General features: G+C 42.1%; 1 protein-coding gene across 1 annotated transcript in view; it reads left to right on the forward strand.

Annotated features, from left to right (window-relative positions):
• Window positions 1-2,945, forward strand: part of fng (Fringe glycosyltransferase) — a 30,979-nt gene extending 28,034 nt beyond the window's left edge. Inside the window, exons 5-7 of the mRNA XM_030385602.2 lie at window positions 2-140; window positions 1,691-1,865; window positions 1,967-2,945. Coding sequence (XP_030241462.2) covers window positions 2-140; window positions 1,691-1,865; window positions 1,967-2,202 — 550 coding nt within the window. The 3' untranslated portion in view covers window positions 2,203-2,945. The remainder of the gene's footprint in view (window position 1; window positions 141-1,690; window positions 1,866-1,966) is intronic.
• Window positions 2,946-12,643: the final 9,698 nt, after the last annotated feature.

Below are 12,643 nucleotides of genomic sequence, written 5' to 3' on the forward strand. Positions count from 1 at the left end.
GATGGTTCTGTCACTTTGACGATGACAACTATGTCAATGTGCCCCGTTTGGTGAAACTGTTGGACGAGTACAGCCCAACGGTGGACTGGTATCTGGGCAAGCCGAGCATATCATCGCCGCTGGAAATACATCTCGATAGCGTAAGTGCAAATCTATGTTCGTTTACATTACAGACTTGGTATACCCTGTATGCGGGGCAAATTGTTGAGAGGGGGAGTTTTCGGTATCTATAGAGTCATTTTTGGTAAAAATCCTTAAATTTATATATGTTGTACCAGCTAGTTATTAGATCTGTAGAGCTATAGAGCTGAGTTCATTTATTCTCTCGATAACTTTGCTTATTCATATGATCTATAAATGTTTATCGATATATATCGAGCTAAAAATGTTCGATTATTCCACTTTATGAAGATCTGTCCCACATACATGTAATATTCATAGAAATAGCAAAACTTGGTCTACAAACGACTTCAAATATCATCCTATAGTGCCATAAACTTGTAAGCCTTAAGAGTTGGCTAGCATTTGCATAAGCTGGAGCTATAAACATCAGCTATAAATACTATAGCACAGCATAACTACGAGGCGCATATACTCATTCGCCTGGCTGCCTACTGCTTTGCTATTATTTTGCATTTTTTTTGCATTGAGCTTATTTTTTTCTTCTTTTTGCATATTTTCCAATACCAATAATTACATGACGCTGTGTTTACGGCCATGTCCATAGCTCTGGGTATATGGCAGCGGCGATCGCCTTTCTCCGGGCTGCATTATTTATGCGCCTGGCTGTGGCCATTTGTCTATGCCGCCATTTGGCTTCCAGCTGCCAGCGCAGGCTATCATTAATAACCGATATGATCTGGCTCAGACAAGCTCAAGCGCAAGCGCTGGCTTCTCGGGCTAGCTGACTGGCTGACTGGCTGACTCTCTCGATCTGTGTTCCCATTTCGTTGCATTTGAAATATATGTATGTAGCCAGCTGATCCCGTAATGAATGCTGTTGCATGCAACAAACAGTGTTTCTTTTTTTCTTCTCTCCGACTTCTTATTGTAGGCTGGGCCGCATGCCACGACGAATCGTTGAATCGACGAATCGAGCCTGATCCCTGCCACAAACTAATTGAAAGCCCACAAAAAAAAAAAATACTGAAAACTTAACGCTTCATTAGGTCAGGAGGAGCTGCTGCTGCTGCTGCTGTTAAACATCTTCGTATATTCGTTTTAGTTTCGCTTTTGGTTCGGGCTTTTGGGCTGCGTATTAAGTTTCCTTAACGCACATGTCCCATTTACATGGTCAATTAATCAAGTGGGGATTTCTTGGTTTTTTTTTTGGTCAGTTTCTTAATTTTTAAAAACAACAATTTGGCAAAAATTTGAGTTAAGGGAATGTGAACGACTGCGTTATACGCTGTAAAAGTTTTGAAAAGTAGCTACTGCAGCTGTTGGCTTGGATGCTGAGCATTGTGACTCTAGAACTGTAGGACAAAAGCCTAGAACTTGCCATTGCTCCATACCTTATTTCCTACCTCTACCTACCTCTACTCTCTCACTAGCCTAATATACCCGCTTTCCACTTCAATAACAATCCACGCCAAATATGTTATTTTAATTTATGTTTATCCTTTGCTCGGCTCATTTATTTGGTTCTTCCGTTAACTTTTGCCTTCTTCGTCTCCTTCCCATCTTGCAGAAGAACACGACGACCAACAAGAAGATCACCTTTTGGTTTGCCACAGGCGGCGCTGGCTTCTGCCTGAGTCGGGCCTTGACTCTGAAGATGCTGCCCATAGCAGGTGGCGGCAAATTCATTAGCATCGGCGACAAGATACGCTTTCCGGACGACGTCACAATGGGCTTCATCATAGGTGAGTGAAGTTGCTGCAATGCCTTCAATGGCAAACCCTGAGGCGTAATATTAACTGTTTCCCTTCTTTCGTTCCTCTCTCTCTCTGTCTCTCTCTTGCAGAGCATTTACTGAAGGTGCCCTTGACTGTTGTCGATAATTTGCACTCGCATTTGGAGCCCATGGAGCTTATACGTTCCGATACGTTCCAGGATCAGGTGTCCTTCAGCTATGCTCACATGAAGAATCAATGGAATGTGATCAAGGTGGATGGCTTCGACCTGAAGACGGACCCAAAGCGTTTCTATTCGCTGCACTGTCAACTCTTTCCCTACTTCAGCTTCTGCCCGCCCAGATAAAACGTAGATCGATAAATGTATCGGGTGTCTTCCATTGGCTGTTGCAGACGTTGCGATCGGTTCTGAACCCAAAGTTGTTTGGCAAACGTCGAAAGAAGATTAGGAGAAAGCAGAAAAAAACAAAATCTCATCACTGTGATTTAATATTTAAGTAAGCGAATATGAATGATACATCGATAGCAATCGATAACAGCTAAAATGATAAACAGATGGTTCTTTGTACATATATATAAATATATCGAATTCAACTCGAAAGTTGTGCTTCCTAGAGATTCAAAAGTTAATCAAGAGCTTGCCTTCCAAAAAAAGCATATAAATATATACATAATATATACCGATAAAGAGTTTATTCAAGTTTTTAACTATTATCTCATAAGTTCTGCAATTACAGCAATTCAACACTTTCCAAGTGCTTCCTTTATACTATAGCGTTACGTACACTCTTCCATTGAAGCTAATAGCTTAGTTCAATTAATGGTCTAGTCTATGTTTAAGTTGAGCTTAGAGTTATGTGCGCAGATATGGACATATCATTTTCATAACATCAATTAAGCGTTCTCTGAACTCTTAATGACAGTCTCGAGAATATCTGCTGTATCTGCAATGTGCGTGTATATAGATATATATAAAACGAATGTATTTGTAATCTGTAATCTAATCTCTAAGAAATGTTTAAACTATTTTTGTTAATTTTTAGTTTGCCTAAATAAAATCAGATCAAATAACATAAAAAAGAAGAAAAACAGTCAGAGTCTTATTTTAAAGTTAACTTGCTGGATCTCTCTACCTCTTATCTATTTTGGTATATTGATATCAAAGAGTTTGCTTTACTTCACTGTTATTCCACTGTTACTTCCCTGTTAACTCTAACATTAGACACCTTTCGCTGCGCTTCTCACTGTTAGACTACTGGCAATGCGTTACATTGTGCGATTCACAGTTATATTCACTTAACTTTTTGGCTTATCGTGTTTGCCTGTTGCCCACTGCAGTTACTGTTGTTGTTGTTGTTGCTGTTGTTGCTGTTGCGGCAGCTTATCAGCTGATTGTCACTTAACATTCTGTGTACTTGTTTGGCTGCTGTTGTTGCATTTTGCATTTCGCAGCAGAAAAAAAAAAGCAAATACAAAATGAAGAAAAGCCAAACAAAATTCGTTGTTAATTAACGCTAAAAGCCATGTTAAGGCCCGCTAAAGCGTTAACTTTTAACGATATGGATCAGAGAGTTTCCATGGGGCAGGCCATTGCCAGCCAGCCAGCCAGACAACCAGACAGACAGTGGGACAGACAGACATTGACATATCCACGTCCATGTCCTGTGCAGTCAAAGTCGCACAGGAAGGCGCACAGACAGCGACTCGGCGAGGAGCTGTGAGGTGCCTGATGCTATGCAGCACTGGGGCACGACGCTGTTGCCGTTGCCAATGACATGTTGTTGAATTTTTATAAAAGACTCACTCGACTATAGTTCGCCTGCCTTCATCTCTTGCTCTGATATGTTAAACAGTTCTGGGCAATTATTTTTTCTCCTTTTTTTGTCGTTGTTGTTGCTGTTGTTGTCTTGGCTGTGATTTTTAGTCGCTTATATGCAGATAATCAGTTTTTAGTCCATGTCGAGGCGCGCTTTAATCAATGAAGGCTACCTGGTCCTGGCCTTAGCCCTGGCCTGGCCTGGCCTGGCTTAGCCAGCCAACTTGGCCAGCAATTTTTGTGTCTTGTTCGTTTTAATTGCAAGTGAAATCCTTGTCAAGAGTCTTGTCCTGCAGGCCATCTCTGTGCTTGGCTGTCTGAGTGGCTGCCTCGCTGTCTCTCTGCCTGTCTGCCTGTCTGTCTGCTCACGTCACAGCATCGATAATGAATTAATTATCATATATTAAAAGTTAGCTCTCCCTCACTCCACGTCCGTCTGTCTCGCTTTGTATCTAGATAATCTCTTTGGCCCTGGCACGCCTTTGCATATTTTATGTATATTTTTACAGAATTTAATGAACTTCGAGCGTCTTTTTGGATTTGACTCTTGAAGTTTCATTGTGTTTGATTTTCCAGGTTATTCATCAAATTTAATAACCACAAATAGACTTTAAAAACCAGTAGCACGCACACACGCACGCACAGTCAGCGCCGACGCCGCCTACACCAAAAAGTATCTCAAGTTTGACTTGTGAAGCCCATTGAAAATTTGGATTTAATTTGCGGTTGAGCCGCAGCCAAATGCAACTGCAGCAGAGCTCGAGTTATTTATGTAAAATCATAAATTTAATTGAGTTTGAATGTTGTTTGAAAGGATTTGGGGCTGCTGTATAAACTGTATTCAGTGATACAAAAGTAGCTGCGCCTGGGCAAGATACAAAAGTATCTGCAGCTCATTTCGTATGCAGAGCAGGCAGCAAGGCGCAAATTATACGCAAGCCTGCCTATGGATATAAGCATCTTGTAGAGATGCACGCTCGGGCAATGCGTGCCCAAAGTATCTGTAAGATACTTATCGCTGGTCCGCCGCTTCGTGCCATCGTTGTCAACCAATTTTGGCGGCCAGCGAAATGCCAGGCCAGCCCAAAATGGCAATCCTGATGGAAACAGCAGCAGCAGCAGCGGCAGCAGCCGACCAGGCAGGCAAATAACTTGGCTCGTCAGTCACTCAGTCTGTCAGTCCGTCAGTCAGTCAATCGTTCAAGCAACAAGCCATAAATTAGTGCAGCAGAGCAGAGCAGAGCAAAGAATCGCAGCATCAACAGCAATTTATGTGGTGCAGCCGTACGATCGACAAGGCGCTGCGCAGCGCTGCCACAGCAGGTGCAGCTAAAAGGAGACAGCGGCATACAGGTAGCAGGAGAGAGAGAGGGGGAGAGGGGTACTTTAGTTGCTTGTCTATAATTGCAAAATGAACTCGCGGCTGGCTGCGCGTCGGGCTCATAACTTAAAGGTTGCTGCTGCAGTTTATGTGGCAACTGCTGCTAAATTATGTTTATGTGCAGCAGCCCCGCAATCTCTGCACTGGTGTGTGTGTATGTGTGTGTGTGTGTGTGTGTACTGCCTCCTAGTGTTACCAATTAAGATTGAGTCTGGTTTCTGAATACCCTGTATAAATGGAAAAGGCTTAACGGTTGGGCATATTCGAGTTTTATGTGAGGATAAGGCATATCTATGGGGTATAAGCAGTTGGAAATCTTATTGATTGATTCTGTGATTGACTACAAAAATGATGGGTTGATTGATGGATTATGAGTTGCTGATTGGATGGATGAATTGTTGATATATTACTATGCGACTGAACAATTGATTGATTGCAGAAATGACTGTTTAAAGTGCTGATTGAATGACTAGATGATTGACTTGCTGATTGAATGACTAGATGATTGACTTCTGATTGAATGACTAGTCGACTGCCTTGCTGATTAACTGACTGACTGTTTGTTCAATTCCAAATTGAAAGAGAGCTGAAATTAATTTACTGACTGACGATAATTTAGTCGAACGATTAACAAAAGGATTGATTGAATGACTGGATGATAGTCTAAGTCCCAAATGCATCTGTAATTGGACAATTGAATTGAATTAGTATTAGACAAATGAATAGGATTAACTACAACTTTAATCTATATAAACTACGCTATAACAACGATGGGTTCACTTTCTCTATATAGTATTTTCGTCACATTTGCAGCGGCACACGATTAGCTGTAACTTGCTTTAAATCGGTTGCTGCAACAATTTAACTGCTGCTCTACAACTTGATTAGGACGTGCTGCCGCAACAAATTTACGCTGAAATTTGCGCGACGTGTCCCAAAAAAAAAATCGAAATAAAAACTAAAGAGAAGACAAAAGCAGCCGCTAAGCGATGCTTATCAGTGGGTACTTGACTTGGCTCAGAGAGAGAGAGAGAGCGAGATAGATATAGAGAGTGGCGGGGGCAGGCACTAAAGTTTGGGGCAGGGGCTGGAGCTGATGGGTCCGTTGATGGTTTGCTTTTATGTTTGTAATTGTTTCTTGAACGTGGCTCCGATGACGGCAACTGCGCTGCGACGTTTCATCAGCAACAACACGAAAAAAAAAAATCAAAAACAAAAAACAAACAAGAGAAAAACATGCGATAAAGATAAAGAATGTGACCAGGTGTGTGTGTGTGTGTATGGTGTGTATGACCTGGTAAATGTTTGCGCCTGCGCAACAGCCTACACACTCGCACAACAATCACGGAGGCAAACAAAGGCAAATGACGCGCTTATCAGTTAAAATTAATCAGGCGTTGCCTTTGCTCTTCTTCTTCTGCTGCTGCTGCTGCTGTTGTTGTTTGTGGCACGCACTTGAGCTTCACACACACACACACGCACACTTGCACACACTCGCTCACCTTTCAGCGCCAGTTGTGCCGCATTTATTGTTTTCCAACGAATTTGTTTGCGCTTTAGCACAACATTTTACAAGACTGTTTATTGTTGTTGCTGTTGTTGTTGTTGTCCAGGCTTGAAGCAACGTTCCATTTCATGTCATATTCATTGTGTTCTCCTCATGCATATCTATCTACTCCTATCACTCCGTATCTGCTGTAGCTGAAGCTCAAGTGTCCGCAGTGCCATTTCATGTTTCACTGGAACAGTTTGCTCCGTTTCTTCTACGGCTACTCGAAAATTGTGAGGTAGCGCGTTTATCTTGAGGTTTGCATCTTTTTAGAACCCACTCGGCCACTCGGCCAGGCCTCAAGTGCCACACGCAGTGGGCGTTACGCAACCAACACACACTAACTCGGTAAATATCAGCTGAAGCACTACACAGAGTGGAGAAAATCCCAGTTCTCCCATCCCAATCCCAATCCCATTCTCATTCCCAATCGGAGTCAGCTTTGACGCCCACTTTGGACAGCAGCATTCCAGCGCCTATAATTATATCAACCATAATGGCAAAATCTGCTAAAACTGCAAAAAGCAAGAGAGAGAGAGAGAGAGAAAAAAAACTTGGCAGAAGCTACACAAAGCAGAGTTCAGTCAAAATCCTCTCCAGCTACAATTCTTCAGCTTGAGCGTTCGAGTGTTTAATTGCTGAACGCTGCTGAAAATAGCTTCGAGCTATGTGAAGTTTGCTTTTAAACTGCCCCAGCCCCAGCCTACGGCCCGGTCTTAGTTCTCGCCTCTGCCTCTGCCACTGCCTTTGCTCTTCCTTTATTTCCTACTCCGCTTGCTGCTGCTGCTGCTTCTTGCTTCTGTTTGGCCTTCGCTGCTCTACGCGATAATTACAGCGTTTTGTTGTATCAATTTGTTAATGAACTCAAGACTTTGTTTTTTGGAGTTTCAGATGCCGCTTCTTATGGCATTATGAAATACCCTATAATTTTGGACAATGGGGTTAGAGCTATCAGAAGTAAATATATAACATAGAACTGAAAAGAGTTTTCAACGGAGAAGGATAAATAAATAAGAGAAATAAATGGGGAAAAGGTGAAGAAGATCGAGGATAGAGAAGAAGATAGAAGATAACTAAAAATATGCAAGAAACACAAAGCAAACGAGCAGACAGAATAAAAGAGAGAGAGAGAGAGAGAGAGAGAGAGAGTACGGGAGCGAAAAAAGATAAACAAGAATTGACAACGGAAGAGAAGAGAATATATTAAACAATATACTTGAATCCTAGTAATTTACAATCGCATCTTGATCAATCAATGCACACACAGTATCTCTTAGTCAGCTCAATCAACAACAGCTCAAATCAAGACCAAATTTATATCTGTTTAATGAGACGCGCCCACGACTCATATTGAACTCCCCGCCACTCTCATGCCTAGGTCATCAAGGGTATCTCTTAGTCACAACACGCCAGCCATATTACATTTCAAACAAAGTCAAAATTGATGTCTTTTTTACGAGAGACGTCGCGTTTCATTCGGTCGGTCGGGCCACTTGAATCGGCTGCCGCAGCACCACCAGCACCACCAGCACCACCAGCAGATGTTGCTTAGTAGTTCATAAACTTCCATCAACATCGTTCACACATATTTTTTCTGGATTTCTTTTTGGGGAGGGGGTCCTCCGGACATAATCATATACAACAGCATTTTATAACATTTTGGCGCTTGCTATATGTTTATGCTGCCGGGCTGGGCCCAGCTTATGGTTGGTGTCATTATTATGAGCATAAAATATTTCATTTCATTTCATTTCATTTTCAATGCTCAACTTCCACAACAGAGCTGCTGTGTCTTCTCGTCTGCTTCTTCTTCTTCTCCTTTGTCACTTGTCTCTTCTGCACACTTTTTGCTCGGATATATTTTATGATTTATTTTTTAGCTCTTTAGTGTAGTGGCCATTGTTTGGGGTGTTTTTTGATCTGCCGCTTGAGTTTTGCATGCGTCATGCCTGTGCCGCAATATTTAGACAGAGCCTGGACAAACAAAGGCTTCCAATTTGAAGTTCTATTCTCTCTGTTTCTCTGTCTATCTGTCTGTCTCTATCTCCTTCTCTGTTGAGAGCTGTCGGACGTTTGCCACACTTGCAGCTACTTTTGCTAGTGCTGCTGCTCCAGTGTTTACCTGAATGCCGGCCAAATTGTGCTTGCAGTATGCAAAATACAAATTTTAGCCAACTATGCAGAAGAGATGCCCCAGCCCCTTTCCCATTTTGATTACTGTCCAAACAAATTGTTGTGGCAAGGCTTAACCAGTCAGAAAAAGTTCTCTCTCTCTCCTCATGTTTTGCACAAATATTCAAAATATATCTCGAGAGCTGTCCCTCACACTGCGCAGAGTTTCAGCTCTGTCGGCTAACGGGTATTGGCTATCGGCTCACAGTTTTTCTGCCGTTGTTCATGCTTCAATGGATTTACGTGTGCCAATGACAAAAGCCAACGGGCACAATGCATTTTAAATAGCCGACAAAGGGTTGAGGCCGGGTAGAGTGTGTGTGGGTGGGGATGCTAACATGTGGCATGTGGCACAAAAAAACACAAAAGGCATTCAGCAGCAGCAGCAGCAGCAGCAGCAGCAGCAACACAAGCGCAAGCCAGTTGTAAGCGTTGCCCGCTGAACGTTAATTAAAAAATGCGTTGGCAAAATTTAAATGCAATTGCAGCACAATAAAATGCGAGCGGAGCAGTGGCGAGCTGAACTGAAGTGGATGCTGTGGACAATTGTCACGCGCCATAAAATCAAGCAAAAATAACAACAGCAGCTGAACAACTAACTACAATGAGCAGGGGGAGCGAGAGAGAGAGAGAGAGAGAGAGAGACAGAGAGCAACGCGTCGTATGCGTAATATTTGTGTCTGACTATATAAAATGGGTGGGGGTTGAGTAGGGCTCTGCTCCAACTGCAGGCAAACGTGCAGGAAGTTTGCAACACAATTTCGTTTGCTAATTGAAATAAATTAAAACATGAAAAAATTTAAATGAAAAATTATGCAAGACCAAAAGTGGCAAAAAAAAGCCAAAAAAAAAGTTTAAACTCAGGGCAAAGTGCGCAAAATGGGGCAGAGGCGGGGCTGGTCGTGTTTAAAGGACCTTCTGAACAACCACAACAAGGTAAAAAGTTGTGACCCAAGCCAGCCAAAAAGTTGGCAGCCGGAAAAGCTAAATTACACTTTGGGCAGCATGAAATGGAGATACCCTATTCAAGGAAATTTAAATTGTTAAACTGAAGCCAAAAGGAATGTAAATTCTATGGAATTGGAAAGGTTTTTTAATTGGTTAGTTAAGAGTTCTACTAAGCTTTATATAGTCTGGGGGAAATGTCTCATCAATGCATATCTTAGCTTCTATTGTGTCTTATCAATGGGTATCTCAGCGTCTACTACTATTATTGAGCTCTACTCACGTCACTTGGTATCTAGGCTTCATCTGCTGACCAATCAATGGATATCTGGACGTCTACTAATGTCTACTCAATGACTATTTAGGCTGCCCAATCGATCTCCCTCTCGGCTTCTACTCATGCCCCATCAATGGGTATCTGTGGCACAGCTAGTTAAGCAATTGCTGGTTATAATATGCGATAAATGGTTTTTGCAACTCTGTTGCTTGTACTTTGCTTCGCTGCCCTCTCTCTTGCTCTGTGTTCTATGCGGTTTTTCACGCTATGTATCTGTAAAACTTTTTCTAGGGTCAGTTAACTAATAAAAGTCATTTGGGATGCTTGTCTGGACATTGGTTGGATGTTAAAAGCCTGAAACGTGACTGTGACCACAATGCATACACACACACACACACGCTCCTATGTCAGCTGCCAGCTGTTAGCTATCTCTCTCTCCTCTTTCTCTCTCCCTCTCTGTGTGTGCGTGAGTGAATCTGAATTAATGCAAATATTGACACGAATTCGATGCGTTTGTCTAGGACACAAAATCGAAATCGAAAAGGCTGCCATGTCCTATGAGTCCTGTGTATCAGTTGCTGTATCGTCCACACACACACACACACACACACACTCAGCCTGTATGTGTGTGCGTTCTGTTTGCCCAACAGGAAGAGTAATCCATTTGCACGACTAATGGTGTTGTGGTTGAGCCCTCTACTCTCCCCGCTGCCCCTCCCCTCTTTTCTGTCTAGCTCCAGCCACACTTGTCATGCGGCCAACCAATACCAATTGGAGATAAAATATGCTCAAGTAGTGGCCGAGTTAGCTAACAGTAAAAAGCGTTCCTCATAGAAAGTGTGGAAATGAAAAAGCGCGATTTAAATTCCAGCCATAAAACGAATCAAAGAACAACAAATGCAACAACATTAGAAGGAAAAAACAGTGATAGAGAGTTAAATATGCTTGAATAGTAAATACCCTATAGAGATACGATATAATGTAGTAGTGGAGCTACAGATTAGGAAATCAAACTGACAATCTATAAAATCTGTCAAATAAACAGTAATCCGAGTGTAAGCACATAACCAGAGTTCAATCTAAAAATCAAAACTACAACGGAATAGGTTTATACCTCTTAACTAACTCATTCTTAGGCATACATCTACATTTCAATCAAAACACTTTAGTCCAATCAAGTTTCACGTATTAAAAACTTCAGTGCTTAAAGACATATTTAAATAGGGAGTTTAACTGCTCAGGCTGCTGCAGGCAACAGAGAATACTTAATGTATACCCTCCCGCTGCAATCAGAGCCATCTGCTTCAGTGCGTCTCACATTTCGTGACGAAATTCAAATACCCTATGCTAGGCAACCAGCGAAGAACAAACAACAAACAAAAACAACAAATCAAGACAATGAGTGTCTGTTGATTGATGTCAAAACATTAAAAAAAGGCGTCCAATTAAGCCAAATCTATCAGGCGAACAAGAGAGAGAGAAAGGTGGAGACTGTGAGTGTGGGAGTGTGAGAGAGACGCAGCAAGATTTTTCCGTGCGTTCGCCCAAAATTGATAAATGACACTTTTATGGGCGAAATAAACACGCAAGCCAACTAACAGCTGTCTCTCTTGCTCCTTGATATCCGTCTCTCCATCTCCATCAGGCTCTCTCTTTCTCGCTCGTTCGCTTTGGCAGCTTAAATGCTCGCACTCTGATTAATCAGCCGCAATCATCTGATGTTTTAAGCAGCTTAAAATGCCTTCACTCTTCAGCTCTACCCTCTCTTTCTTCTGTCTCTCTCTCTCTATCTCGCTCCCTGACAGTGGCATGGCTGTGAAGTGCAAATGAATTTTGATGGGTTTTTCGAGAGGTTTTTTGAATTCCTCTTTATTTTTTTCCTGAATTTTTAGGGATTTGTTTATTCATTTCGTGGATTTGGAAGTTCATTAAATTGCCATTTAAATTCTCTTAATTTTACTTTGATTTGATTTGTTTTGTTTTTGTTGTCATTGCGTCATAAACTGACAACAACAACAACTACAACATACGAAGATTGAGAGAGCGAATAGCTCGTTAAACAATTTTTATGTAAATTCTCGAAATTACTTTTAACTCAAGTCTTAGGCGCCCCTCACACAGGATCAGAATTCCGTTCATTTCTCTATATGAACTTCTCGCTTCTGCACTCTTCCTCTCTTCCCCTCTCTTCACGTTTTTTTTATATATTTTTTTAATTTAAAATCGAATAAATTTTCAAGAAATTCCAGTTAAAAATGTCAAAAGCTGATTGATAGCTGGCAGACAGACGAGCAAACGAGACGCGACGAGTTGGGAGTTTTGGCTCGAGCAATCGAGTCTCTCGATTCTCTGAGCCACTTCGTATCCTGTTTCAGGTCGCGTCCTGCCTTTCCTGTCTCGCCCCCCCTTCCTTGTCTACCTACAATGCGCCAGACTTTGGCCGGCACCTGCAGTCGAGGCATGTGAAAGGTTTGCTCTGGACACACAGTCTACATCTCTCTGCTCAGCCTCTGGGCTATTTCCCTTTACCTCGCCCGTCTTCGCTCTGGCTCCCTCTCTCTCTGCGTTTTTATCGCTTAAACAATATCAAAAATTAATCACTTTTTGTTGCGTTGCAGTTGCAGCTACGCAGATACGCAGCAAAGGG

Source organism: Drosophila navojoa, chromosome 4 (genome assembly GCF_054131105.1).
Source record: "Drosophila navojoa isolate 15081-1374.11 chromosome 4, UAZ_NAV_1.0, whole genome shotgun sequence".
NCBI lineage: Eukaryota > Metazoa > Arthropoda > Insecta > Diptera > Drosophilidae > Drosophila > Drosophila navojoa.